We start from the raw sequence: 22,318 nt of genomic DNA on the forward strand, positions 1-22,318 counted from the left end.
CACATCCCATACTTGAAATTAGCTGTTAGATTGTCAGACTAAACACAACCTATAACTGAATGCTCAGTGTTTTGAGAAATTCTCTCTTTGTCTGGGTAGGAAAAAACAGTGGAAAAATTTGCTTCATTATAATTCCAGATTGATAGTTTGTCGATGTGGCTGTGATTTCCACTTGCCAGCATGTGTTATTTCTCTTTTCTGTATCAATTTGATTCAGTGTCCAGAGCAGATATTTTAAAATATGCAAATTATAATAATCTCTGAGATTATTCTCAAAGAACCAGAAAATATATGAGTAAAACGCTGGAGATTTACGGGTATTTTTAAAAAACAAAATAACTTAAAATAGCTTTTACTAGCCAAGTGTCCTCTAATTCTGCTGGACCACAATATCCATCATCCTAGATAAAGGAATGAAGAGAGTGGGATTCCAACTTAAATGGATAGGGATTCCAGGTTGGGAAAAAATTGCCTTGTGTCTTGGGACAGATAACAATTTTTAAGAGAGACTCAGTAGTTTGCAAGTATATATTTTGACCGATACATCCATTTCTGCAGAATGCACTTCTCAGATTAGAAGTAAACCCTGCAAGATGTAAAAATTATTTAAAATTATTTTCATAGATTTCCTGGACATGTCTGCTTAGAAAAATGTCCAAAAATCCAAAATTCTGCAAGTCCTATGCATCCCACAGCTCAGCGACTGCAATGGGCTGTACATGGGGCTACCTTTGAAGACCGTGCAGTGCCAGCAGTGATGGTTATGTCTCCTTATTGCCAGATGACATCCCTGCTCTGTGAGCTATAACAGCTGCCAGTTTGCTTTTGGGTGCAATTGAAGCTACTAGTTATGACGTGTAAAACCCTATATGCCCTAGAGTCTGGTTATTGGAGACAATGCTTATGTCTCATGGCGTCTGTCCAGCTGAGAGAGTGGCAGGGTTGGTGGCCACTGGGTTCCTTCAATTAAACAATATAATCTACCACAACACAGAAACTGGATCTTCTTTATCATAACACTTGCCCTCTGGAATGAGACTACTACTGAGATACAAGTGGCTCTTATCCTGATGGGATTTTTGAGAACTTTAAAGGCCTAGATATTCCTCTCATGTAGGCTGGTTGGTGCTCCATGCTAGATTTCTTTATATATGTCTTTTTGAGTTGGCTGGATTTATCATCCTGGTAGGTTTTTTTGTAACTTTTAAATTTATCTTGTGCCTGTTTTGTTCCTTTTTCTTATTCATATTGTAATTTATTTTGTCTGTTACATTGTGAGCTGCCCATAGTCATCTGGAGTTGGGTGGCATCTAAATCAAATGAAATATATAAATGTATTCCCAGTGATATCACTATATAGGAATGCACCTAAAACTATTAACAAACTCAGCAACAAATCACACTTAAAAGGTAAGGTAAAGTTTCCCCTCACACATATGTGCTAGTTGTTCCTGACTCTAGGGGGCAGTGCTCATCTCCGTTTCAAAGCCAAAGAGCCAGCGCTATTCAAAGATGTCTGCATGGTCATTTGGCCGGCATGACTAAACACCAAAGACACATGGAACACTGTTACTTCCCACCAAAGATGGTTCCTATTTTTCTACTTGCTTTCAAACTGCTAGGTTGGCAAAAATTGGGACAAGTAAGGGGAGATCACTAGGGATTCGAACTGCCAAACTGCCGACCTTTCTGATCGACAAGCTCAGCGTCTTAGCCACTGAGCCACAACATCCCCCCCAAAAAATCACACTTAGAGATACCTTAATTTGAACTACAACTGTGAAGAAATCTTACTTTCCTGTTCATTGTTACAAAATCAATCAATCTCTTATTATTGGTTTTGTTTTTTCTAATAAAATGTTGTGTTTTTTCTTACCCTGAGAAGTCAGATAATGAAGGTTTTTATTCCCAAGCCAGTATTCACCATTTGCTGAAGTAAAATCTCCAAAACCCTGCTCATATTCAGTCCAATTTCTGGAAAAAAAGATTAAAACCTTTGATCTGCATAAATCACAGAGGATTATAAAGTGGCTTTAAAACAGTTTGTGCAGTTCTCTAACAATTACAAATTACAAACATATATTTGGTTTCTAGGCAAAAAACAAAGGAAATTCAATTCATTTTATAATTTATTCTATTATGATCAATGACTAAAAGGATTTGATTGCAATTTTAGGTCGCCCAGCAATCACAATCAATAAACCTTATTATACTCTCAAAGCAAAATCATTATGCTGCTTTTGATTAAAATAACAATAAATATAGATTTGATTAATAAATATTGCTACTATGGTTTTTTGAAGCTTTTAAAATAATCATTGTACAATGGTTTTAGGAAATGATATCTTTATAGACTTTTTGTTTAGTGGATAGTTGTACGCTGCTCAGAGTCACTTTCCATGAAATGGGTAGCTATATTAACATAATAAATAAATAAATCTTTTAAAAAATCATTAAATCAATATGAAGTATAATAAATACCACTGATTTCTATCTTCCTGTATTTTCTGCTCCTCAGTGTAACCACGTTTTAACCAGCAAGCCACCAAAGATAATTTTGGTAGTTATCATATTATTTTACAGTCTTTGTCTGGAAGTAAATTAGTTATTTAAAACTCAACAAGAGCACCTGCACCAGTGGTGAAATTCAAATTTTTTTACTACCGGTTCTGTGGGCGTGGCAGGGGAAGGATACTGCAAAATTTCCATTCCCATCACACTCTGGGGCCAGCCAGAGATATCACTTGCCGGTTCTCCAAACTACTCAAAATTTCCGCTACTGGTTCTCCAGAACCTGTCAGAATCTGCTGAATTTCGCCCCTGATCTGTACATTTTTGGTATTTGGGGGAATTTTAGGCCCAGTCCTTTGTGTCCGTACAATTGATTCTAAAAATTAAACTATAATTAAACTATATTTGAACTAACAACCATAAAAAGTTACATTGAGCTACATTTGAGCATAAGTTTTTACAAAAGATGCATTTTCATTTTTAGCCATAAGAATTAGACATTCCACTGTAAATGAATTTTGTTTCAAAAATAACAAGCCTGTGAGATGAATCTAGAGATTTTAATCTGTGTAACCAAAACCTTACTATTATATCTTACCTATTATATTTGTTTAATGAAAATCTTATCACTCCCACCAACACTGACAGAGCAAGCCACTAGTATATAAAAATAAGAGCAAGCCTCATTCCCTAGTAGCACTGATGATGTAACCTAGTTTGGTAATGAAATGTCTTCAAGAAAACAACCAAGCTTAGAGAGCACCAAGGACTTCATAGTTCAACCCGGAACTACAATATTCTCTTCTTACCTATTAAAATTTTGACTCCCATCTGATCGTCTCTGAAAGACTGTCCACCCACCTCCTTCTGCCATATCACAGTAGGCAAAGAATTCACTGGGGCTCTTCAGAGGTTTCATCTTATAAAATCCACTTTGTGTATGACCAGCCTGATAGATCTCAGCACAATCTGAATCATAGCAAAACATCAATGGATTTTAGACATACAGTTTAGTCACATTCTCTTTCCTGCTATAAAATATCAGATGGTATACCTGCACACATTTTAATTCAATGAGGCAAATGCCATTCATGGATGATATATTGCTTCTTGCCAAAGTGTCTTGTTTATTGTTTTATGTGTCTTTTTTAGTTACGTAATATTAAACATTGAAAAACTGAACAATAAAGAAAACCTATACAATGAAGGATGTATTTATTTAATTCTAGTCACCATTTGTAAGTACATATAATATAACAAATTTTGGGGGGAAATATTGAATATTTTTAAAATATACTTCTTGAGGGCACATATGCATACATATATGTATTTTAATCCTTTCCAACCCCTGGATAATTTGTATGTTCAACATTATAAATCTTTGTCTATAAGTTTTTGTCTTGATAAAAAGTTAACAGCAATAAAGAGGCAAACAAACAAAAACAAAACAAAATGGGATTGCACTTCCATTAGCCTGGATAAAACTGATCATTCCTCATCTAAAGAATTGCTAAGAGTCTTCTAAAATAGTATAGCTGGCAAATGCATATCTCTTGGGCTTAATGTAGGTCATAGTTAATCTTCAAAAGTTAACGATATTGATTTTGCATATGAGTCAATTGGATAACTGCATTCCTTTACCATAAGGAGTGGAAGATGAATTAGTGCTGGGAGAAATAGGGAACAAAATAGCCATAAAATGCTAATAAAAGCTGACCTTGCCTGATAGTAAAAGGACCATAAGGCAGAACCAGTGGTGGGATTCATTTTTTTTTTTACTACTGGTTCTGTGGGCATGGCTTGGTGGGTGTGGCAGGGAAACGATACTGCAAAATCCCCATTCCCTCCCCACTCCTGGGGATGGATACTCTAAAATCTCCATTCCCTCCCTACCCCACTAATCTGCTTTCCAGCTGTCTTGTCCTATGCAGGGCAACAAAAGAACACCCAGCCAATCGGCTGGGACGCTGATCAGTTGGGACTAGGGAAGCAGCAAATAGATGGGGGCGGGGCCAGTCAGAGGTGGTATTTGCCAGTTCTCTGAACTACTCATAATTTCCGCTACCAGTTCACCAGAACCGGTTAGAACCTGCTGAATACCACCTCTGGGCAGAATGAAGGAAATACTTAACAGAATTGTGGTTCTAGCACAGAACAGTCAGAAGCAATGGTTTTAATAGAACCTGGTTGCTTGATCTCTTCACCGAACCATTCAAAGATAGAACACAAAGCTTATGCAAGTTGGCTAGAATGACTGCTAGTTACTTACTGAAATTGCATTAAATTCAAACATAGAACTAAAGTTTGGGTTAGCCAATACTATAATACTTGGGCAACCTTCATTAATTGTCTTGTTTACTCTCGTTCAATGTCCTGCCTTGCCCGAACCATTGGTTTATGAAAGCTACTGGAAAAATTCAAGATACACTATATTGCCAATACTCACAACTGAATCTGATTATGTGGATGGGTAAGCGAATATTTTTGGCAATATAGTGTATATAATTTCACATTTAAATAAGTAATGTAAAACAGACCTGCAAATACACATCCTGCAAATATTTTTTCACAGTTATTACCAGCTCAGTTTTGTTTCATGTCAGTGATTGATGGCAAACATGTCATAAATCTACTTCACCCTTTATATGCCACTTCTCTAGTCAAATTTAATATTCTTTGATTTCTTAAGGTTGGACCATGCTACATAGATTTCAACAAAGAGTTTCAAACTTGAAATCTAAGTTTCAACATATGCCAGGATTTAGCATGAAGTGAATTCTAATAACCAAATACTGGTGTACAGCATAATATGAATCACATTTAATGAATTACATGAAAACACTCCTTAGTAAGTGCACTTAAACCTCCAGAGACTACTATTCAGATTATTGCCATGTAATATAAGTAATTATTTCTACACTGTAAAATGTGTGCTAAAAATAATATGGTAAGTCATTTTGCTAAACTTTTGATTCATGAAGAGTAGAAAACCTAAACAAAGGCCCTTTAATAAGGAGAAGGAGAAGGAGTAGGGTTTAGAGATATGCTTTTTCAAGCACTGTGCAGGATAAAATACTTTATGTAAATTAAATAAAAGTTCTCATAATTATTATGAGATTAAAAACAAGACCATGCTAAATGCTTCCCACTTCAATTTTTCATTACTATTTTTCTGATTATGTGGTATAGTCCAGAGCAGGTCAAATAAGTATCCTATCACCAATTCTTTGCATACTATTGAGTTGACTACATGTAATCCTCTCTATACATTGGGGTTAAGTTTAAATATATTCTTTTTGCTTCATGTAATTTGAGCATTAATTAATTTCAATCATTATGACAAGCCGTTGTGTTTTACTACAGCTGGTGCAACATCCAAATTGGGAAATAATGTTTGATGGAATATTACATGACAAACCATGATTTGAAGTTTACTATAATATGAGTTGATGATGTGTGTGTGCGCGCACAATGATTCAGGAGTTAGTTGGAAACAGTGGTCCATGTTCCTCAGCATACAGTCAGGCTGGTGACAGGACCCTGGAAATGTCTTCAGACAATGCTGGCTCGCTCGGCTAAGAAACGGCTATGAGTACCACCCGCTAGAACCAGACACACTGGAAGGTTTACCTTTACCGATGCCTATACTTATACATACATAGACATATGTAATATTTACTGTATATAGTTGAAAAGTTGAAATGATCATCCCCCAGGTTTGTAAAAGGAATGCTTTGAGCCCACCTGGAGACCAAAGACGAAATTTATTTCTAACCTTTGTACTTTGTTTCTTCTCCCAGGTTGATGACAGCGTTTTCACCTTCTTTATCTCTGCTCTGTATATCCCTCTCCATTAAGAGGTTCACAATTCTTGCCTGTTGTTGCTTCACACTGTGTTCCAGTAGTCTCACTTGGGCCTGGAGTCTCAGCTGCTCTTGGAAACAACTTCCTACAGTCTTCAGGAAGGAGAGGAAAGACAGGGGCTCATCAGTGTGTTGCTAAGTACTTCAGTGTCAGTTCATAACCAGTTCCTACAAGATCCTACTACATTCAGATAATATGGAATGTTCTTTCTTAATAGATAGCTGAGCTTTTAAGTTCTTGTTTATTGCTCCTAGTTATTTAGGAAAAGTGTATAGGACAGATTCCTTTTGTTCCTGAAAAGGTGCCTAAGCAGCAAATATAGAGCTAAAAATAATTGGGGGATTTTCAAGATACATAGTTTTCTAATCCACATATATTTTCAAGATATATATGTGTTAGAAAACCTTTCCTTGACTCTGTTTTTTAAAAGTGACAAAAGAATTTCAAGAGGATTCAAATGATATCAAGTGAACTAATAGAAAACCAGGGTGTACAACTTGTTTTTGTTATTCTAAATAAAAATGTTGATAAATGACATACATTCTCTAATTTTCTTGGGTTTTTTGTGCTATTTTTTCTCATATTTAATTGATGCTAATCCAGGACATAGAGTTTAGTCTGGAAATAGAGAACTTTTCAACCAAATAAAAGGCATTTATGAATAACTGGTGGATTGATATCACCAAAGTGGGCATTGTAAGCAATATCATTGACATGCTTTGAAGCAGTGACGTGCAGTCAGGTGAGGCAGGGGAGGCACAGCCTCACCACTGTCATCATGAAAAGAAAAAAAATGTAAAAGGAAAAAAGGTGAGAGCTGAGGTCAGGCTGAGCTAGTTGCTGCCAGAGTCACCGTGGATGACTCTGCTTAATGCTTAACTGTTTAAAAAAGCCTCTAACAAAGCGCCCTCTACAGGAGGAGGCAGGAGAATGACGTGCCTCATCTAGTCTGACTTTAGGCATTTTATGATCACTTGAGCAGAGTTAAGCAAGAGTTAAAAGCCTAAAAATTCCTGACGTAGGTGAGGCACATTGTTCTCCTGCCTCCTCCTGTAGAGGGTGCTTTTTAGAGGCGTTTTTAAACAGTTAAGCAGAGTCATCCACGGTGACTCTGGCAGCAACTAGCTCAGCCTGACCTCAGCTCTTGCCTTTTTCCTTTTACATTTTTTTTTCTTTTCATGATGACAGGCAAGAGCAGAGTTGAAATTCTCTCCGAAACAGCTGGAAAAGGTACGTGTGGGTCAGAGGGAGGGGGAGGAATTCAAACTTCATCCTCCTGGTGCAAGGCTTTGGGCAAAGGCTGGAGGGAAATGCTCTCCCCCCCCCAAGTGTAGTTTGATTGCAGGCAGAGCTACGTTGTCTTTTCAAACCTATAATCAGTGAAGCTGGGCTGGATCCTTCCAGGGCTGGGGGAAAGTGTGTGTGCTCCAGTATGGCTCTTTGACTGGCTTCCTGCCTCCTCCTGTGGTCTCCCTGACTCCCTCCAATCCAACTTTGTGTGTGTGTGTGTGTGTATGTGTGTGTGTGTGTGTGTGCTTGTTTGAGAGAGAGTTTGTTTGAATGAGAGAGGGAAGGGGGTAGGAGAGATAGTCCAATCCAACTTGTGTGTGTGTGTGTGTTTGAGAGGGGGGAAGGGAGGGAGAGAGGGAGGAAGGAGGGGAAGGGAGAAGAAAAAGAAAAAGAAAGAAGGAAACTTATTTCGCAAAGGAGAAAAACAAATGCTGTCGCTTTAAATCGGAACTGAGCATGCCTGGCTGTGGAATTCTGGGAGTTGAAGTCCACAAGTCTAAAAATTTTTGAAACCCACCACTGTGTCAGTGCCTCACCAGCCATAAACCTCACCACACGTCACTGCTTTGAAAACAATTGAGGAAGAAGGAATGGAGTAATCATTATGTGTGCATGTGAGAGTGCCTAATACCAGAACCTGATCTGAACAATACTTAATTAAGCAGATTTCCTAAGTAGAGTAGAAAGGATATTTATTTATGGGAAATTCTTCATATGGATAGGATCTAGTTAACTACATTATACCAGGAAGAAGGTCAAAAAGCTGTGCTCTATGCCTGAAAAGAAAGACAGAAGGGAGTGACATGAGATTAGCAGTTAGACAAGATGAAAGAAAGAGAAGGAAGTGGAAGAGACATCCACCCAACCGTTCTACTGCATTCCTATTCCAAGGCCAGCAGAAAATCATGCCATTCTAAATCCTGTTCAAACAGACTCCTGAAATAGGAGTCTGCTGCACTGGTATCCATTCAACTTCAACATGTGATATTCCAAGGACCATGATTGGTGGTGGTGTTAGTTGACACTCCAGATCCATGATGGCACGCAGGTGGTGTGGCACCCAGAGCCCTATCTGCGGGCACGCGAGCCATTCCTCCAGTTCAGCTCTACTGAGCATGCGTGTGTGCCTCCCACCAGCCAGCTGATTTTTGCGTCTCTGCAATGCATTTATGGGCAATGGAGTGCATGCAGGAGATGTGTGCTCATGCACAGGGGATTGTGGGTGCATGCGTGGGGGTCACAGGCGCATGCATAGGGATTGCACACACATGTGGGGGAGCATGGGGGTCATGCATGCATGCACATGGGGGGCAAGGAGAGTGCAGGGGTCACGTTTGCATGCAGGGGGGAGTGAGATGTATAGGGGTCATCGGGGGGTCACGCACACATTATATTATGGGTGTGCATGCACACATGCACGCTTTCGGCACACAATGACAAAAAGATTAGCCATCACTGCTCCAGGCCTTTCAACACCATCCACCATCCAGGAGGAAAAGCTTAACTGCTATGTGCAACCTTTTAATTGTTCCTTAGACACAGTAATGATTTTCCCCAGTGATCATCCATGATTAACATAACTTTTACAAAATCTTTATAAGGTAGCAGCAATCAATTTTTATGCATCCAGACCACTATCCAGTGGTTATTTGAGTTCTGAAATGCAGCTGCTGGAACCATGTTGAGAATGCAGGTTTGCTGTAAGGAACCATGTGGGAGTTGCAAAGTGCAGGCACTGTGAAGGGAATACCGTGTCACAAAAGTCACAAGAGCACAAGAATGGATCTTTTATATTAGAATTATAGTTTCATTTGCATGCACTGAGCCAGGGACTAGGTCAGCCAACTGGCAGGTCAATCTGCACATTTAAAAAAAAGAGAGAAATAAGTGGCTATGGAATCTGGGATTCCCTCATATCCAAAACAGCACTGGGGTAAAGGTGCTGAGTCTAGGATACAGGTTAGAAAAAGCTGTCCTGAGCAGGACTAATTGCGACCGACACTCTGCCACCTCCAACTGTATCATCTTAATTGGTTTTTTCTTCCATGTGCCACAGAAGATCTATATCCAGAATAAAAAGGAAACACATCTTACAGTAATGAGGGATCTCAACTCACTTATGATCTGCCTCAGCTGTGAACTGACAGTAAGATACAAGTGTTAACCTGAGGACATGTCCTTTGGAAACATTGGTGTGCCCTTGCATCAGGGCAATAGGGATACAGACAGAATAAATCTAACCCTTTTCCCCAATTATGGGCAGTAAGTTGTAAGTTGCTTAACAGCTAGTACTATTGGATCCACATTGCCAGCATTCCCAAGTCATATCCTTCTCCTGGTTTTCACCAGGATCACTGTACTACATTTGTAAAATATTGGTTTTAAAAGGGGGAAACTAGAACACTCCACAACAAAACCTTCATGCGTCATCTGTATTTCCAATAACCTAACCAGTTTGCCTTTTGCAAATTTAGGAACTGACCATACCATTTATGGAACATGCCTCAACATTCTCTAAAAATTCCAAATATGCCCACAGGACCAAAAAGACCAGTCTCTGGCTTACATTGTTATTTTTCAGTTCCAACATTTGCAGTGGGAATTCCAGAGATTGAAAAAAAAATGACATATAGTGCCAAAGGTGCTTTGCTTTATACCAATACTGTATACATGCATCATGTTCAAAATCACATTCGTCTGCTAATGTTCCCTTTCTATTAATGTGACAACACCAGAAATTATTTTCTTATAATTGTGCATTTGAAATTGGTCAGTTTAAAACATAAGCCTTCTCATCATTCAACTTAATTAAGTTTGGCTGGACTTAAAAGTAGGCAATTACCACAGGCATACTACTATTATATACAATACATGCTATTATTTGTGGTAAAAGAGAAGATTAATCTGGGGCTAGGCTTTTTCCCTCCTTTTTTTCATTCTACAAGACATAATTCAGGGTTGTTGAACAACAGCAGGAAATGAACTAAATAGGAAGGCAGCGATGAGTGAATATGTTAGACTGGTAAAATATTCTCATCTTTGGCATTCATTTCTGGGCTGTGTTAAATAAGTATGTATTGCTCGAGGCATATTGACTCTGGATCAAGATGGAGTGCATATTCACTGTTCAAATATTTGGGTTGCATTTTAAATTTTTTGTTTTTCATTTAATTCCTGCCATCAGTGCAATCCAATCTATGGCAGTAGAAAATATGTGTTGATATTAGGCAGCTAGTAAGGAAAGCAACAATACAATACAATAGCAGAATTGCAAGGGACCTTGGAAGTCTTCTAGTCCAACCCCCTGCCTAGGCAGGAAACCCTATAACATTTCAGACAAATGGTTATTCAACATCTTCTTAAAATTTCCAGTGTTGGGGCAGTCACAACTTCTGGAGGCAAGCCATTCCACTGATCAATTGTTCTGTCAGGAAATTTCTCCTCAGTTCTAAGTTGCTTCTCCCCTTGATTAGTTTCCACCCATTTCTTCTTGTTCTTCCCTCAGGTGCTTTGGAGAATAGTTTGACTCCTTCTTCTTTGTGGCAACCCCTGAGATATTGGAACACTGCTATCATGTCTCTCCTAATCCTTCTTTTCTTTAAACTAGACATACCCAGTTCCTGCAACCATTCCTCATATGTTTTAACCTCCAGTCCCCTAATCATCTTTGTTGCTCTTCTCTGCACTCTTTCTAGAGTCTCCACATCTTTTTTACATTGTGGCGACCAAAACTGAATGTGGCCTTACCAAGGCATTATAAAGTGGTATGAACACTTCATGTGATCTTGATTCTATCCCTCTGTTTATGCAGCCTAGGACTGTGTTGGCTTTTTTGGCAGCTGCTGCACACTGCTGGCTCATATTTAAATGGTTGTCCACTAGGACTCCAAGATTCCTTTCACAGTTACTACTATTGAGCAAGGTACCACCTATACTGTACCTGTGCATTTTGTTTTTCTTGCCTAAATGTAGAACCTTACTTTTTTCACCATTGAATTTCCTTTTATTAGATAATGCCCAATGTTCAAGTTTGTCAAGATCCTTCTGTATCTTAAGCCTATCTTCTGGAGCGTTATTCCTGACATCTTGGTGTTATCTGCAAATTTGATGAGTTCTCCATTTATCCTCTCATCCAGATCATTGATGAAGATGTTGAAGAGTACTGGGCCTAAAACAGAGCCTTGGGGTACTCCACTACATACCTCCCTCCATGTAGATGCAGTTCCATTGCGGACTACACGTTGAGTGTGGTTGCTCAGCCATCCTGGAGGGAGAGGCACAATGACAGTCCAAAGAAGCTTTGCTAATGCTCTAACAATCAGTATAAAAGGCAGTTTTCCTGTGGCTAACTGTATTACTGGGTTAGCATAAGGAACATGTTTTTCTGTGATGGAGGAGAAAATGCAGAAAGAGGAATACCCTGTGGCAAAAATGTCATTCTTCCATCTCTTAATGTATTTTTGTCACTAGAAAAAAAGATGGAAACAGCTTTGAGAAAATAAGCAAGCCTGCAACCTCTGAAAATGAAGGTCAATAAATACTTATTTGGAAGGAGTCCTAGTCTAATAAAACAAGCATGACAGGAAATTGACTTTTTCCTATTTGACAAAAGGTGGGGAACCCATGAGCTTCATGCCAAAAAGAAATATTATTAAACAGCAAATGGATCTCTTCAATTCTCAAGACTGTAAGAAGAATGCCAAAACTGGAAGAAAATTAATTCTGAGGATGATCGAGGATTGTTCTGTTACTTATCTGAAAATTGTATATGATCATCTCTATTACATAAAACAACCCTATATGGCTACCAAACAAATAAACAATAAAAATACCAAATTAAAGCTCTTAACACATTATCAGCATTATAATAGTAACCTCACAAAAACAACACATATACACATATACATTACCCACAAACAGACTAATCTATTAGCTGTTCTAGGTCAGGATTGTCCAATCTTAACAATTTTAAAACTTGTGAATCTCAACTGCCAGAATTCCACAGCTTGCCACCCCTCAGCAAAAGTTGCTAGCTGATTATGGGCTATCTTTCGGATAGACCATATCCCATCTATCCTGGGATTTTAAAAAACACAGATGCTCACTGTATTGACTGTCCAATTGTAAAATATACAAGGAAGCAGGAGCATTTTTATCTTTCTTTCTTAAATATGAACTTCTTAACACATTAAAAACAATCTTTTTGTTAGAATGCAATGGAACGTTGAAAAGATAATGGTGAAAAGTAATTTTTAACTGCAAGTAATTTCCACCTGAAACAAGAGGTGGAATATCCAGATTTTACATCAGAGTTATAATATTCCCTTCTCTCCACAGTCTCTCCTCAGATACTTTTCTCCTTGCCCACTTGTGATACAGGAAATAAGATTGGCTGGTGAAATAGTTTGATATACTTCGTGGAAATAAGTTGTTAGAGACAAATGAGAAAGTACAATTTATCATGTTTCCCTGTTAAGTCAGTTTTCAATTTGCATTAAAATGCATATTTGGCAATAAACCTAAATAAAATCACATTCCTGAGTTTCTCATCCCATTCTTTCAGTTTTAGGATGGATGGATAAATGGATTGATGGATGGATGGATGGATGGAAGGATGGAAGGAAGGAAGCAAGCAAGAAAGAAAGAATCATTTCCTTCTCCCCTAAAGAAAAAAAAAGTTTTAGCTGTCTATCATTGGTAGCATATCTGAAGTGGAAGTTCTGCATTTATATTCTTATATACTAGGGCTTTTACTATTGACATAAAAATTCTAAATGAAGTTTTGGGACTTTTCCTGAACAATTTACCAAATCCCAAAGCTTCCAAGCATAAAAAAGGGAGTGGATGAAATATCTATCTGAATAAATTACATCACAAATAATCACCAGCTTCCTTCTCATCCCTTTGTTGATCTTTAAACAAGTCACTTAAGGGCAACACCAGACTTGAGTTGAGAATGCTACATTTGCTTCATCTGGAAAAAGACATTTTCTGCATGTTTACAAATACCATAACAGAAATCTGCTGCAAATTCTATGCATCAAAAATTTAGGACAAAAAATCCAATTTTTTTGTTCTACTGTATAATAATATTTCACAAGTAAGTGGAATTAAGGCCACTTACCTGGAACACTACAGAATTCTAAATTTTAAAGTGATTGAGGATAGTCCCTTAACATCCTTTAAAATGCAAAACAAAAACATTGGGTGGGATGTTATTTAGGTTGTGGCTAAATCACTAATTGGAAACAGATTGTAACTGAGTCAGCCTGCTTTACTAAGTACATTTTTTTTAAAAAAAATCTGAATTCAAAGCAAGATATTAAACAGCTGTTGTCAAACTCTTTGGTTTTCAGGCATGTAACTGCATGTTTCTCCCAGCTGCTATGACTGATAAACACACACATGCTTTTATAACTTATATGGCCAATTACAAGCTAAAAATTACATCCAAGTAGATACAATATTTTACAAAAAGTTTCTTTTTTTCTTACATGAGCTCCATAAGGCAAATACAAATGCTGATAATTTGGAATGAAGAATTTTGAATTCAGCATCCAATTACAAACAATAACAAAGATATTTCTTTATGTCTCAAACCATATCCACACCTCTTACAATTTAATTCTAACCCTATGTTCATTGACCACCAAGATAATAATAGTAAAATCTAGTTATACTATTTAAGGACAAAGTTCCTTTTGATGATTGCTTGAGGTAAGCTTTTACTAACATAGTAAAGGAACACACAGTCAGCATGTTCTGAGAACATTATAGCTGAATAATTATTAGCAACCAAACTTAAGATTTTTCTACTATTGATGTAGTGTCAAAAAGGGAGTTACCAACAAAATCATTTGTTACATATGGTTTATAATATTTTCATTGTTTTTGTAAGTTCTTATTACAAAAACAATGGAAAAATATTATAAACCACATGTAACAAATGATTTTGTTGGTAACTCCCCTTTTGACACTAGAATGCTCCAATAAATGACATCTTTATATACTATAGCTAATTTACATTGATGCAATCTAGTGATTTGTAAGGAAGATGGGAAAAATTAAAGTTGAATGATTAATAGCTAGTATGCAGAACATAAGAAATAGGACTTGTTACATCTGAGAAATAGGTAAACGTTTAGCTTTTGGGTAGGGATAGGAAAAAAATCTCGTTGAGTTATGCTGATGATGGTTATGGTTTAACTAGCCCCAAACTTAAAAGTCAGGCAATGTAGGCACAGGAGAAGTAATGGAGTGAAAGTAATTAGATTGGGATAGGAAACAGAGCTAGTTTAGAAACATATAACACCAAGACTTACATCTGACACAAAGGGAGAATGAGAACAAAATGAGAAAGGAAAGTAAGAATGTTCATAACTACCAGGGAGCACCTGCCCTCTGCTGGCATGAGCAAGAGATGAAGGAAGAAGTTAAACTGAACCATTTTTTTGTTAAGGTCCTATTTGTGAAAAAGCTAACAAGAACTAGAGAGGCAAACTTAAAGTTCCACTTTACCTCTAAGCATTTCATCAAAGTTACAAAAATATAATAAAACTTTGAAATTGCCCAATCTTTGAGGCTCAAAGGGATGCTATCGTCAGATAAAACCTGCAAATTCAGGTTTTGTCCCCTTCCCTGTGCCAGTTGCTTTTAAAAATCAAACACGGTTTTAATTATTTAGCAGAATCTGTTCTATCCAGCTCATTTCTGGATCACTACATCCCCTTTGTGAATACAATTTATGCGTGGCTTTTTCACTTTGCTCCTCCCTTTTAAAAAACATACATATATTCTTGCAAAGAGTAAAACTTACCGAGTCGAGGGGGCATATGATTGTAATGTGTAGAAGTAGTAAGTAAAATAAACTCCACTTTTCCATTTTGATGAACCTGCAAAGAAAACCAGCATTGTTTGTCAGCTGAAATGCAAGCGTAACTTCTTAGCACTTGGCACTGTGTAGGAGCCATTAGGGATTGGTTGTTTGTTTTCTCATTGGCTCTTCATTGTCTTGATAGGGTGGAGATATATAGTGATAGAAATCAGATTACTTCAAAGTTCTAGCCAATTTTCAGGCAATAGAAAAAAGACAAATTTAAGGTTAAAAATGTTTCTTAACCAGGTATCACCCTAGAAAAAGAAATTATAGTGTTTTTTTTTTTAAAAATAATGCTACAGCCCTAAAGGGTATTGGGATCTACCTGTGTTAGATAAGATAGCATTTTATGACTTATTTATCAACTGAAGTGTAAACTATATATTTATTAACTGATTTGGTCTTTGAAGACTTGGACTGTATACCTTGAATAACTCACTGGTGAGTAAATCACAATTGGTTGGGCTCCCACATTATGCTACATAAACATGAATCATGATTTACATAGTATAGAGCAGTGTTGGTGAACTTTTCCAGCACTAAGTGCCAGAAACTGCAAGACCAGCTCCCCGGTGCGCACATGCGAGAGCACCAGAAACAGAAAGAACAGTTTCCCGGGGTGCATGAGGTTGTCTTACCCCATCTTCTACCTCCAGTAGTGATCACCCCCTCCTTGGGCCCCAGGCCAATCAACAAATCTGAATTTTAGTACCCTTCCAGAAGGCCGAAAGTGCAGGGGCAGTTCTCACCTTCAGTGGTAGAGTGGTCACAGCAGGAAAGGCTCTTTTCTTTGAACCTGCCCAATGGGATCTGTAGCAGGTCTCTTCCGCTGATGCAAGTGGGGTGGGCTAGTCCCATTGGGGAGAAATGGCTCCTCAGATTGTCCAATCAATTGATCTTACAAAGTTAATATGATAATGGTTTATCTACTTGAGAAGATTATTATGCATCTCTATGTATGTTTTCTCAGATCCCAAAATATTCTCTCAGTTGCAATCCAATAAAATTTTCACTGTGGATAAATTAAAGGCACATAGCTATTTGGGGAAGTTCTGATGTTCAAGCTAAAGACATTAGAACACACATTTAAATTGTGCTGACTAAATAATGATTTATTTATTTCCTAATGAGTTTCATTATTATAAGTGATAGCAAAACAATAAACCAAATGGTATCAAGGTCTATAATTAGATAAACGAAACAACAAACAGCCTACAGTGCCTCATTAAGTTGCCAGATTAATTTGAAAAACACAGCTACAGCTCGTCATGTATTAACTAGGGTTGGTGGTATTTTGTTATGCATTATTTGCAAAAGAAAATATCAGTTGCAAGAAAAGCTAAATAATCTTACATAATATCAAATATAGTGGGAATTTGTTATATAGTATATATAACATCAAATACTAATCTTCCAGCTCTTAGCACTTTCTCCCATATAGATACAATGGAACTTATTTTAACCATATTTATTATACTGCTATTATGCTATTAAAATGCTACTATTATAATACATGCTATGTCAGATTGCAACTCAGAAATAGGTGTTAAAGTTGTGAAGTGTTCAAATTGCCATTTCTAGGAGTTATTGAGTGCCACATAAAACTGATCTGGAAATATCATATAAAAATATCTACAGAAGACTCTACCCCAGAGGTGGGTTGCTCCCGGTTCGGCCTGGTTTTGCCGAACCAGTAATGGTGGTGGTGGGAGGGTCTGCCCACCCACCTGTGTGCATGAGCATGAGCGAACAGTTAGCAAACCAGTTAGCAACCCACCACCGCTCTACCCAGGTACTTTTTATTAAGTGATTCATACACTATTTTCATGATGAGGAAACAATGGCTGCTATGACAAATGGAAACATTTGCATGGCAATAGGAACATCTAGTTTATATCTAAGCAGTTCACAGTGATATGTTTGATAAAATCAACAATATAAAATACAAACTTAATAGTACAAAAATAGTAAAGATAATATAATAATATCCTTCATCAACACTCACTCATGGCCCTGCTTTCTCTAAATAGTGTGCTCTTCCCATGCCTTCCAGAATAAGCAGGGTTCAATTAGCCTCTGGAATATCATTGGGAAAGGAGACAGTTTTATTTCTGACACAGGATGGTGTAGAGATAAGGAGCCCATGCTGAGAAGGCCTGTTTTGAGACTCCTATTGTTGGGAATCCATAGCAGGCACGCTATTTGTGTGCAATGGATAGGGAGACTCTACTTCACCAAAAACTCATTGCTCCTGGTACCAGATAATAATATGCTTGACTGGTAGACATACACTTGATGTCTGTAGAGGATCTTTAAGAGAAGCTATACAGGGAATGAAATGCAGTAATCTAGCTGAGAAGTGATATGGGTGTGAGAAGCTGATCTCAGTACCTCCTACTTCAGGAAAGACTGCAAGTGACACATCAGCCAAAATGGGGCAAAATTCCTGCTGGCTAGAGCCTCTACTTGCACCTACGTTGTGACCCTACTCTTTCAGAGGAACCACAACCCCCAATGGTTAATGTTGTTGATACAGTCCTGGAATCAGTTGGTTTCTGGAATAGCCACTATTTCATTTTGCTTGGCTTTAGTCTGAAACTGTTCACCCCATGGGTGGGATCCTGCTGGTTTAACAATCGGTTCGCTGAGTGTGCGCTTTGCTCACATGAGCACCTGACGTGCCTGACTTGCCTGACGTGAGCGTGGGTAGTGCACTGGAAAACAGCTGAGGTGCAGCAATCCGCTCTGTCATGCCTATCAGCTGGGCTAAAAAACAAGGGGATATAGGTAGGTATAGCCCTGGGGCAGGCCCACTTGAAGGTCAGAGTGAACCGGTTTGCTCTCAGCTGATCTTTAGAGCTACTGGCTTGCCCGAACTGGGTTGAACCAGTAGAATCCCAGCCCTGGTTCCTCCCCATCCTACACTCATGACTCCTACTACTGATATATCTCCCATTTGGTTCATGGTAGAACTCTATAGCAGGAATCATCTGATGATATATCACCCATCAGATTTTTGAAGATGCTAAATAAAACAGGAAAGGGGAATGAATATTCAAAATCCTATAGCTAGAAAAGTTGTTAATAGATTCCTTCTGACTTAGAATTAAATTGCAGTTAAAATTGCATAAAAGGAACACAAGCAAAGTAAATCATAATGTATTTATAGTTACAGTGAAAATATACAATACAATATTCAACATAAACCTACCAACCCTCTAACTTTACTAATAGAATTTAGAGAAAAACAGTTTTCCTGTCATGGTGATTATCTGCTCACCACCCTTCCACCAATTAGTCTGCTACATTGAATAAATCAATTTTCAAAATCTTTTTGAAACGCATCCAAGAATGTGTAAAGCCAGAGAATGGTAGAAGAAAATTGCATAGTGTAATAGTAACAACAGCAACCATTTCTCTTTTTCTGATGAGTCATTTTTAATTAAAAAAACAAATACTGTATGTATGGAAAATAGCCACATCAAACTAAAAAACAAAACCATGCCGAAGGGTATATAAATATGGATACAATTTTAATATTTATCATTCTGAAACAAGATGCAAATAATATTTCAAAAGGCTTGTTGTCACTTTTAATTTTAGATATAATTAATCTGATATAGATGGAACAATTTAATTGCTATGCACATTTTACAGTTTGTGTCAAGATCATGCTTATATTATATCAACAGTATCATTTTAATGCAGCAATATCAAATAACTTTACATTTAATTATCTAATTGAAAAAGATTGGGTAATCCCCAAGTCTGGGCAATTCCAACATATACAGTGAAAGCATATCGTAAGCAGCTTCTTGTCAGTTGTAGTAGTGACAGGCAAGGATCTTGGTGGGTTGTTTTTATAGGAGACTTGCCTCTTCTCAATTATATAGCCTTCAAGTCAAATTATGAGCCTGAAGGCCACATAATAGATTAGTGTTCACCCAGTGATGGGCAAAAAAAAGCTTTTGCTATTATATATGGAAATGCATTCACATTCTTTGCAAGAAAGTCTCCAATGCTTGCCTCAATGACAAGATGCAATGCTATCAATTCAGTCTGATGTGAATTTAATTGAGATTTCTTCTGAACTTATTTTAAAAGTTCTAGGAAACATACTTTAGAATTGCAACCTACCTTCCTTCATTCCCCCATCTTCATCCTTGCCAGATAGTAAAAATACATCACTTCTATTCGAAAAAACTGCTTGTTTTACCTCTGAAAACTAGAAAGTTAGTATCTTCAGAGCTTATCCAAGTTTTCCCTAGAATCTTTTTTTGCTTTTATTTGTTAACTGTTCAAACTATAATGAGTCAGGAGCAAGGAATGTTTGGAGGAGCTGGGCTTGACAGTTATAAAGACAGTGCTAATAGAATCATCTTCACCCAGTGTGTGTATTCTTCTTTTTTTGTAAGGATCAATTTCTTTTTCATAAGAGAATTTTAGACAGAATTTGGTTAGGCATCAATCTCATTGCAGGCTGTTATTTCAGAAAAAGAGAGAATGGGAAACTCTCCTTATTGGTTGTTGAGAAAAATATCCAATAAAGCTGGAAAACAAAATGTCTCTTGTGGGCAAACTACACCAAACTATGGTTTGGTTATACTATAGTATGCTGTGTGATTAGAGGTGGTATTTTGCCAGTTTGCCCCAGTTCAGGTGAACTGGTAGCGGTGGTGGGAGGCTCTGCCCACCTGCCCAAACATCATCACAGATGGTCTGTGCATGTGCAGAAGCACTGCGCGTGAGTGCTCCCGGTTCCAAACCGGTAGCGAAAGTAAGAGCATTTCATGCCTATGTGTGATGTGAACCCCAGTTCTCAAGAATGGTGGTGACAGACACATGTCTTATCAGTAGCCTAAACTTCAGCTGCCAGTTCAGTTCACTATAGTTTCTATATGCTACTGTTAATGGGGCCTGTAAACTTTCTTTCTTTGGTGATCAGTAATTATAGGACAATTTTTTAGTATGCAGTCATGATATTGAATGTGTATACCTATGAAAAATGCAAAGCAACAATCTATTCATAAGTGAGGAAGTAGTGGGGAAAAGCTGCATCTGGCCTGAATGGGCTGAAACATTACACAAAAATACAATTCCTAGAAGCAAAGAAGTTGCATTTCTCAGAAAGTATTTATATGATTGTGTTATTCATCCCTTAGAAATGTTTTCAGTAAAGAAGTAAAAAGTGGTTGCTCTCTTCATATACAGACTGTGTTTTTAATTGCTTCTTAGCAATTAAATGCAATAACATGGTAATCAAGAGTTACTAAAGATAAACCTTCTAAATTTATTTGGCTATTTCCAGTAAAAGATTTTCTTCATCGGAATTTTTTTTCTTACGTAATTTGTTTTTAAGTGTGCTGGTCTTGCTTTAGTATTGCATTTGGCAGCATTCCAAGATTTGGTAAATGTTCTGTGTTTGCAAGCTAAAGTTACAGGTCTGCCCTTCAGAGTTCTACAGACTAGAACTTGCCTTGTTTATATTAAATAACACTTTGAAATTTTACTTACTTATTTTTTCAGAGGTTTAGTTCTCCTGGTCTGCAAAATTTGAAATTGTCGTGAGCTACGGTGAAAAATGCAGAGATCAACATTTATGCAAAAAGAGTTGCTCGGTCCTTGTCCGAATCAATTTTTGCACAATCTGTTGCAAATTAATTGGTTTACATTTTCCCCTTGGCCCCTAACTGTAGGATGTGAAAGGAATTTTTTTTAAAGAACTGAGCAGAGCTTAAAAGTATTCCAAAGAACACCATGTAAGGCTGCAATCCAACACATGGCCTGCTGATGGTGGATCTTTGGCTATAGTGGCCCCATTTGGGTTAAAGACCAACACATGAGGAGAATATCAGATTGTAAAATGATACTTTTATTTTCTTATTTCGCATTCGCTGCCGCATGCGCAGTAGCCGCACCAAGCCAGTGCACAAATTCAAACAATGATTTCTGTCTTGCGCTAGCTGTGGAGGAGACCATGTCCAATCAGCTTGCCATTTCCGTGACGCTACCTGCCAGCGCTGCGAGCAGAAAGGACACATAGCCAAGGTGTGCAGAAGCGAGCACCCCACAACAACCTGAAAGCCAAGAAGCCGAGTTACCACCAGCAGAGGCCCAACCAAGGGGCATGGCAGAAGCCACCACAGTGCTCAGAGAGCGACGCCAGAGTCACATACCATACCTCAATTGGCTAAGTCCGCACTAGGTGGCTAAAAAAGTGGAAGGTCACAGTCCTTATCGAGGGCTCTCCATGCAAGATGGAGATCGACATGGGGTCATCACTGACCATCATGCTGTCGTCTACGCTCAAGTGAGCTATCCCTAGCCTGAAGAAGCAGCATCTATGTGCCCCTGACATCGGCCTTCACAATTACCAGATGAACCGAGTCCCCATCGTGGGCCAGGGCACCTTCCGGGTGCAATTCAAGAAGTACGGCAACCAACTCCCAGTGACAGTGGTCAGCGGTGACCGGCAGAGCCTCCTGGGGCTTGACTGGTTCGAAGCCCTGGGCCTAGAAGTGACCGGTATCAACACCTTGAAAGACAAAAGCACTGAAGCGATTTTTAAGGAGTTTGAGGGCATCTTCGGCACCAGTCTGGGTAAGTATGTGGGGATTCCAATCTCCTTTAATTTGGACACCAACATAGCCCCCATAAGGCTAAAGCCCAGGAGACTACCTTTCGCTCTTCGCCCCAAAATAGATCTCGAAATTGACCAGCCCCCCAGAGTGCCCGCTACAGAGTGGGAGCGACCTCAAGCACCGTGGTCTAGGGTGC

The 22,318-nt window shown here is 38.2% G+C and overlaps 1 protein-coding gene across 3 annotated transcripts in view; it reads right to left on the reverse strand.

Moving 5' to 3' along the window:
* Positions 1-21,136, reverse strand: part of FGL1 (fibrinogen like 1) — a 39,188-nt gene extending 18,052 nt beyond the window's left edge. Inside the window, exons 1-5 of one of the 3 annotated variants that reach the window (XM_032224754.1) lie at positions 21,056-21,136; positions 15,482-15,557; positions 6,287-6,467; positions 3,321-3,480; positions 1,877-1,974 (exon numbers count right to left, since the gene is read on the reverse strand). In XM_032224754.1, coding sequence (XP_032080645.1) covers positions 1,877-1,974; positions 3,321-3,480; positions 6,287-6,467; positions 15,482-15,547 — 505 coding nt within the window. In that variant the 5' untranslated portion in view covers positions 15,548-15,557; positions 21,056-21,136. Of the gene's footprint in view, positions 1-1,876; positions 1,975-3,320; positions 3,481-6,286; positions 6,468-15,481; positions 15,558-16,290; positions 16,411-19,678; positions 19,814-21,055 lie in introns of those variants that run through there. The other 2 variants (XM_032224753.1, XM_032224755.1) reach the window with 2 other exon arrangements.
* Positions 21,137-22,318: the final 1,182 nt, after the last annotated feature.

Source organism: Thamnophis elegans, chromosome 9, assembly GCF_009769535.1.
Source record: "Thamnophis elegans isolate rThaEle1 chromosome 9, rThaEle1.pri, whole genome shotgun sequence".
NCBI classification, from domain to species: Eukaryota; Metazoa; Chordata; class Lepidosauria; order Squamata; family Colubridae; genus Thamnophis; species Thamnophis elegans.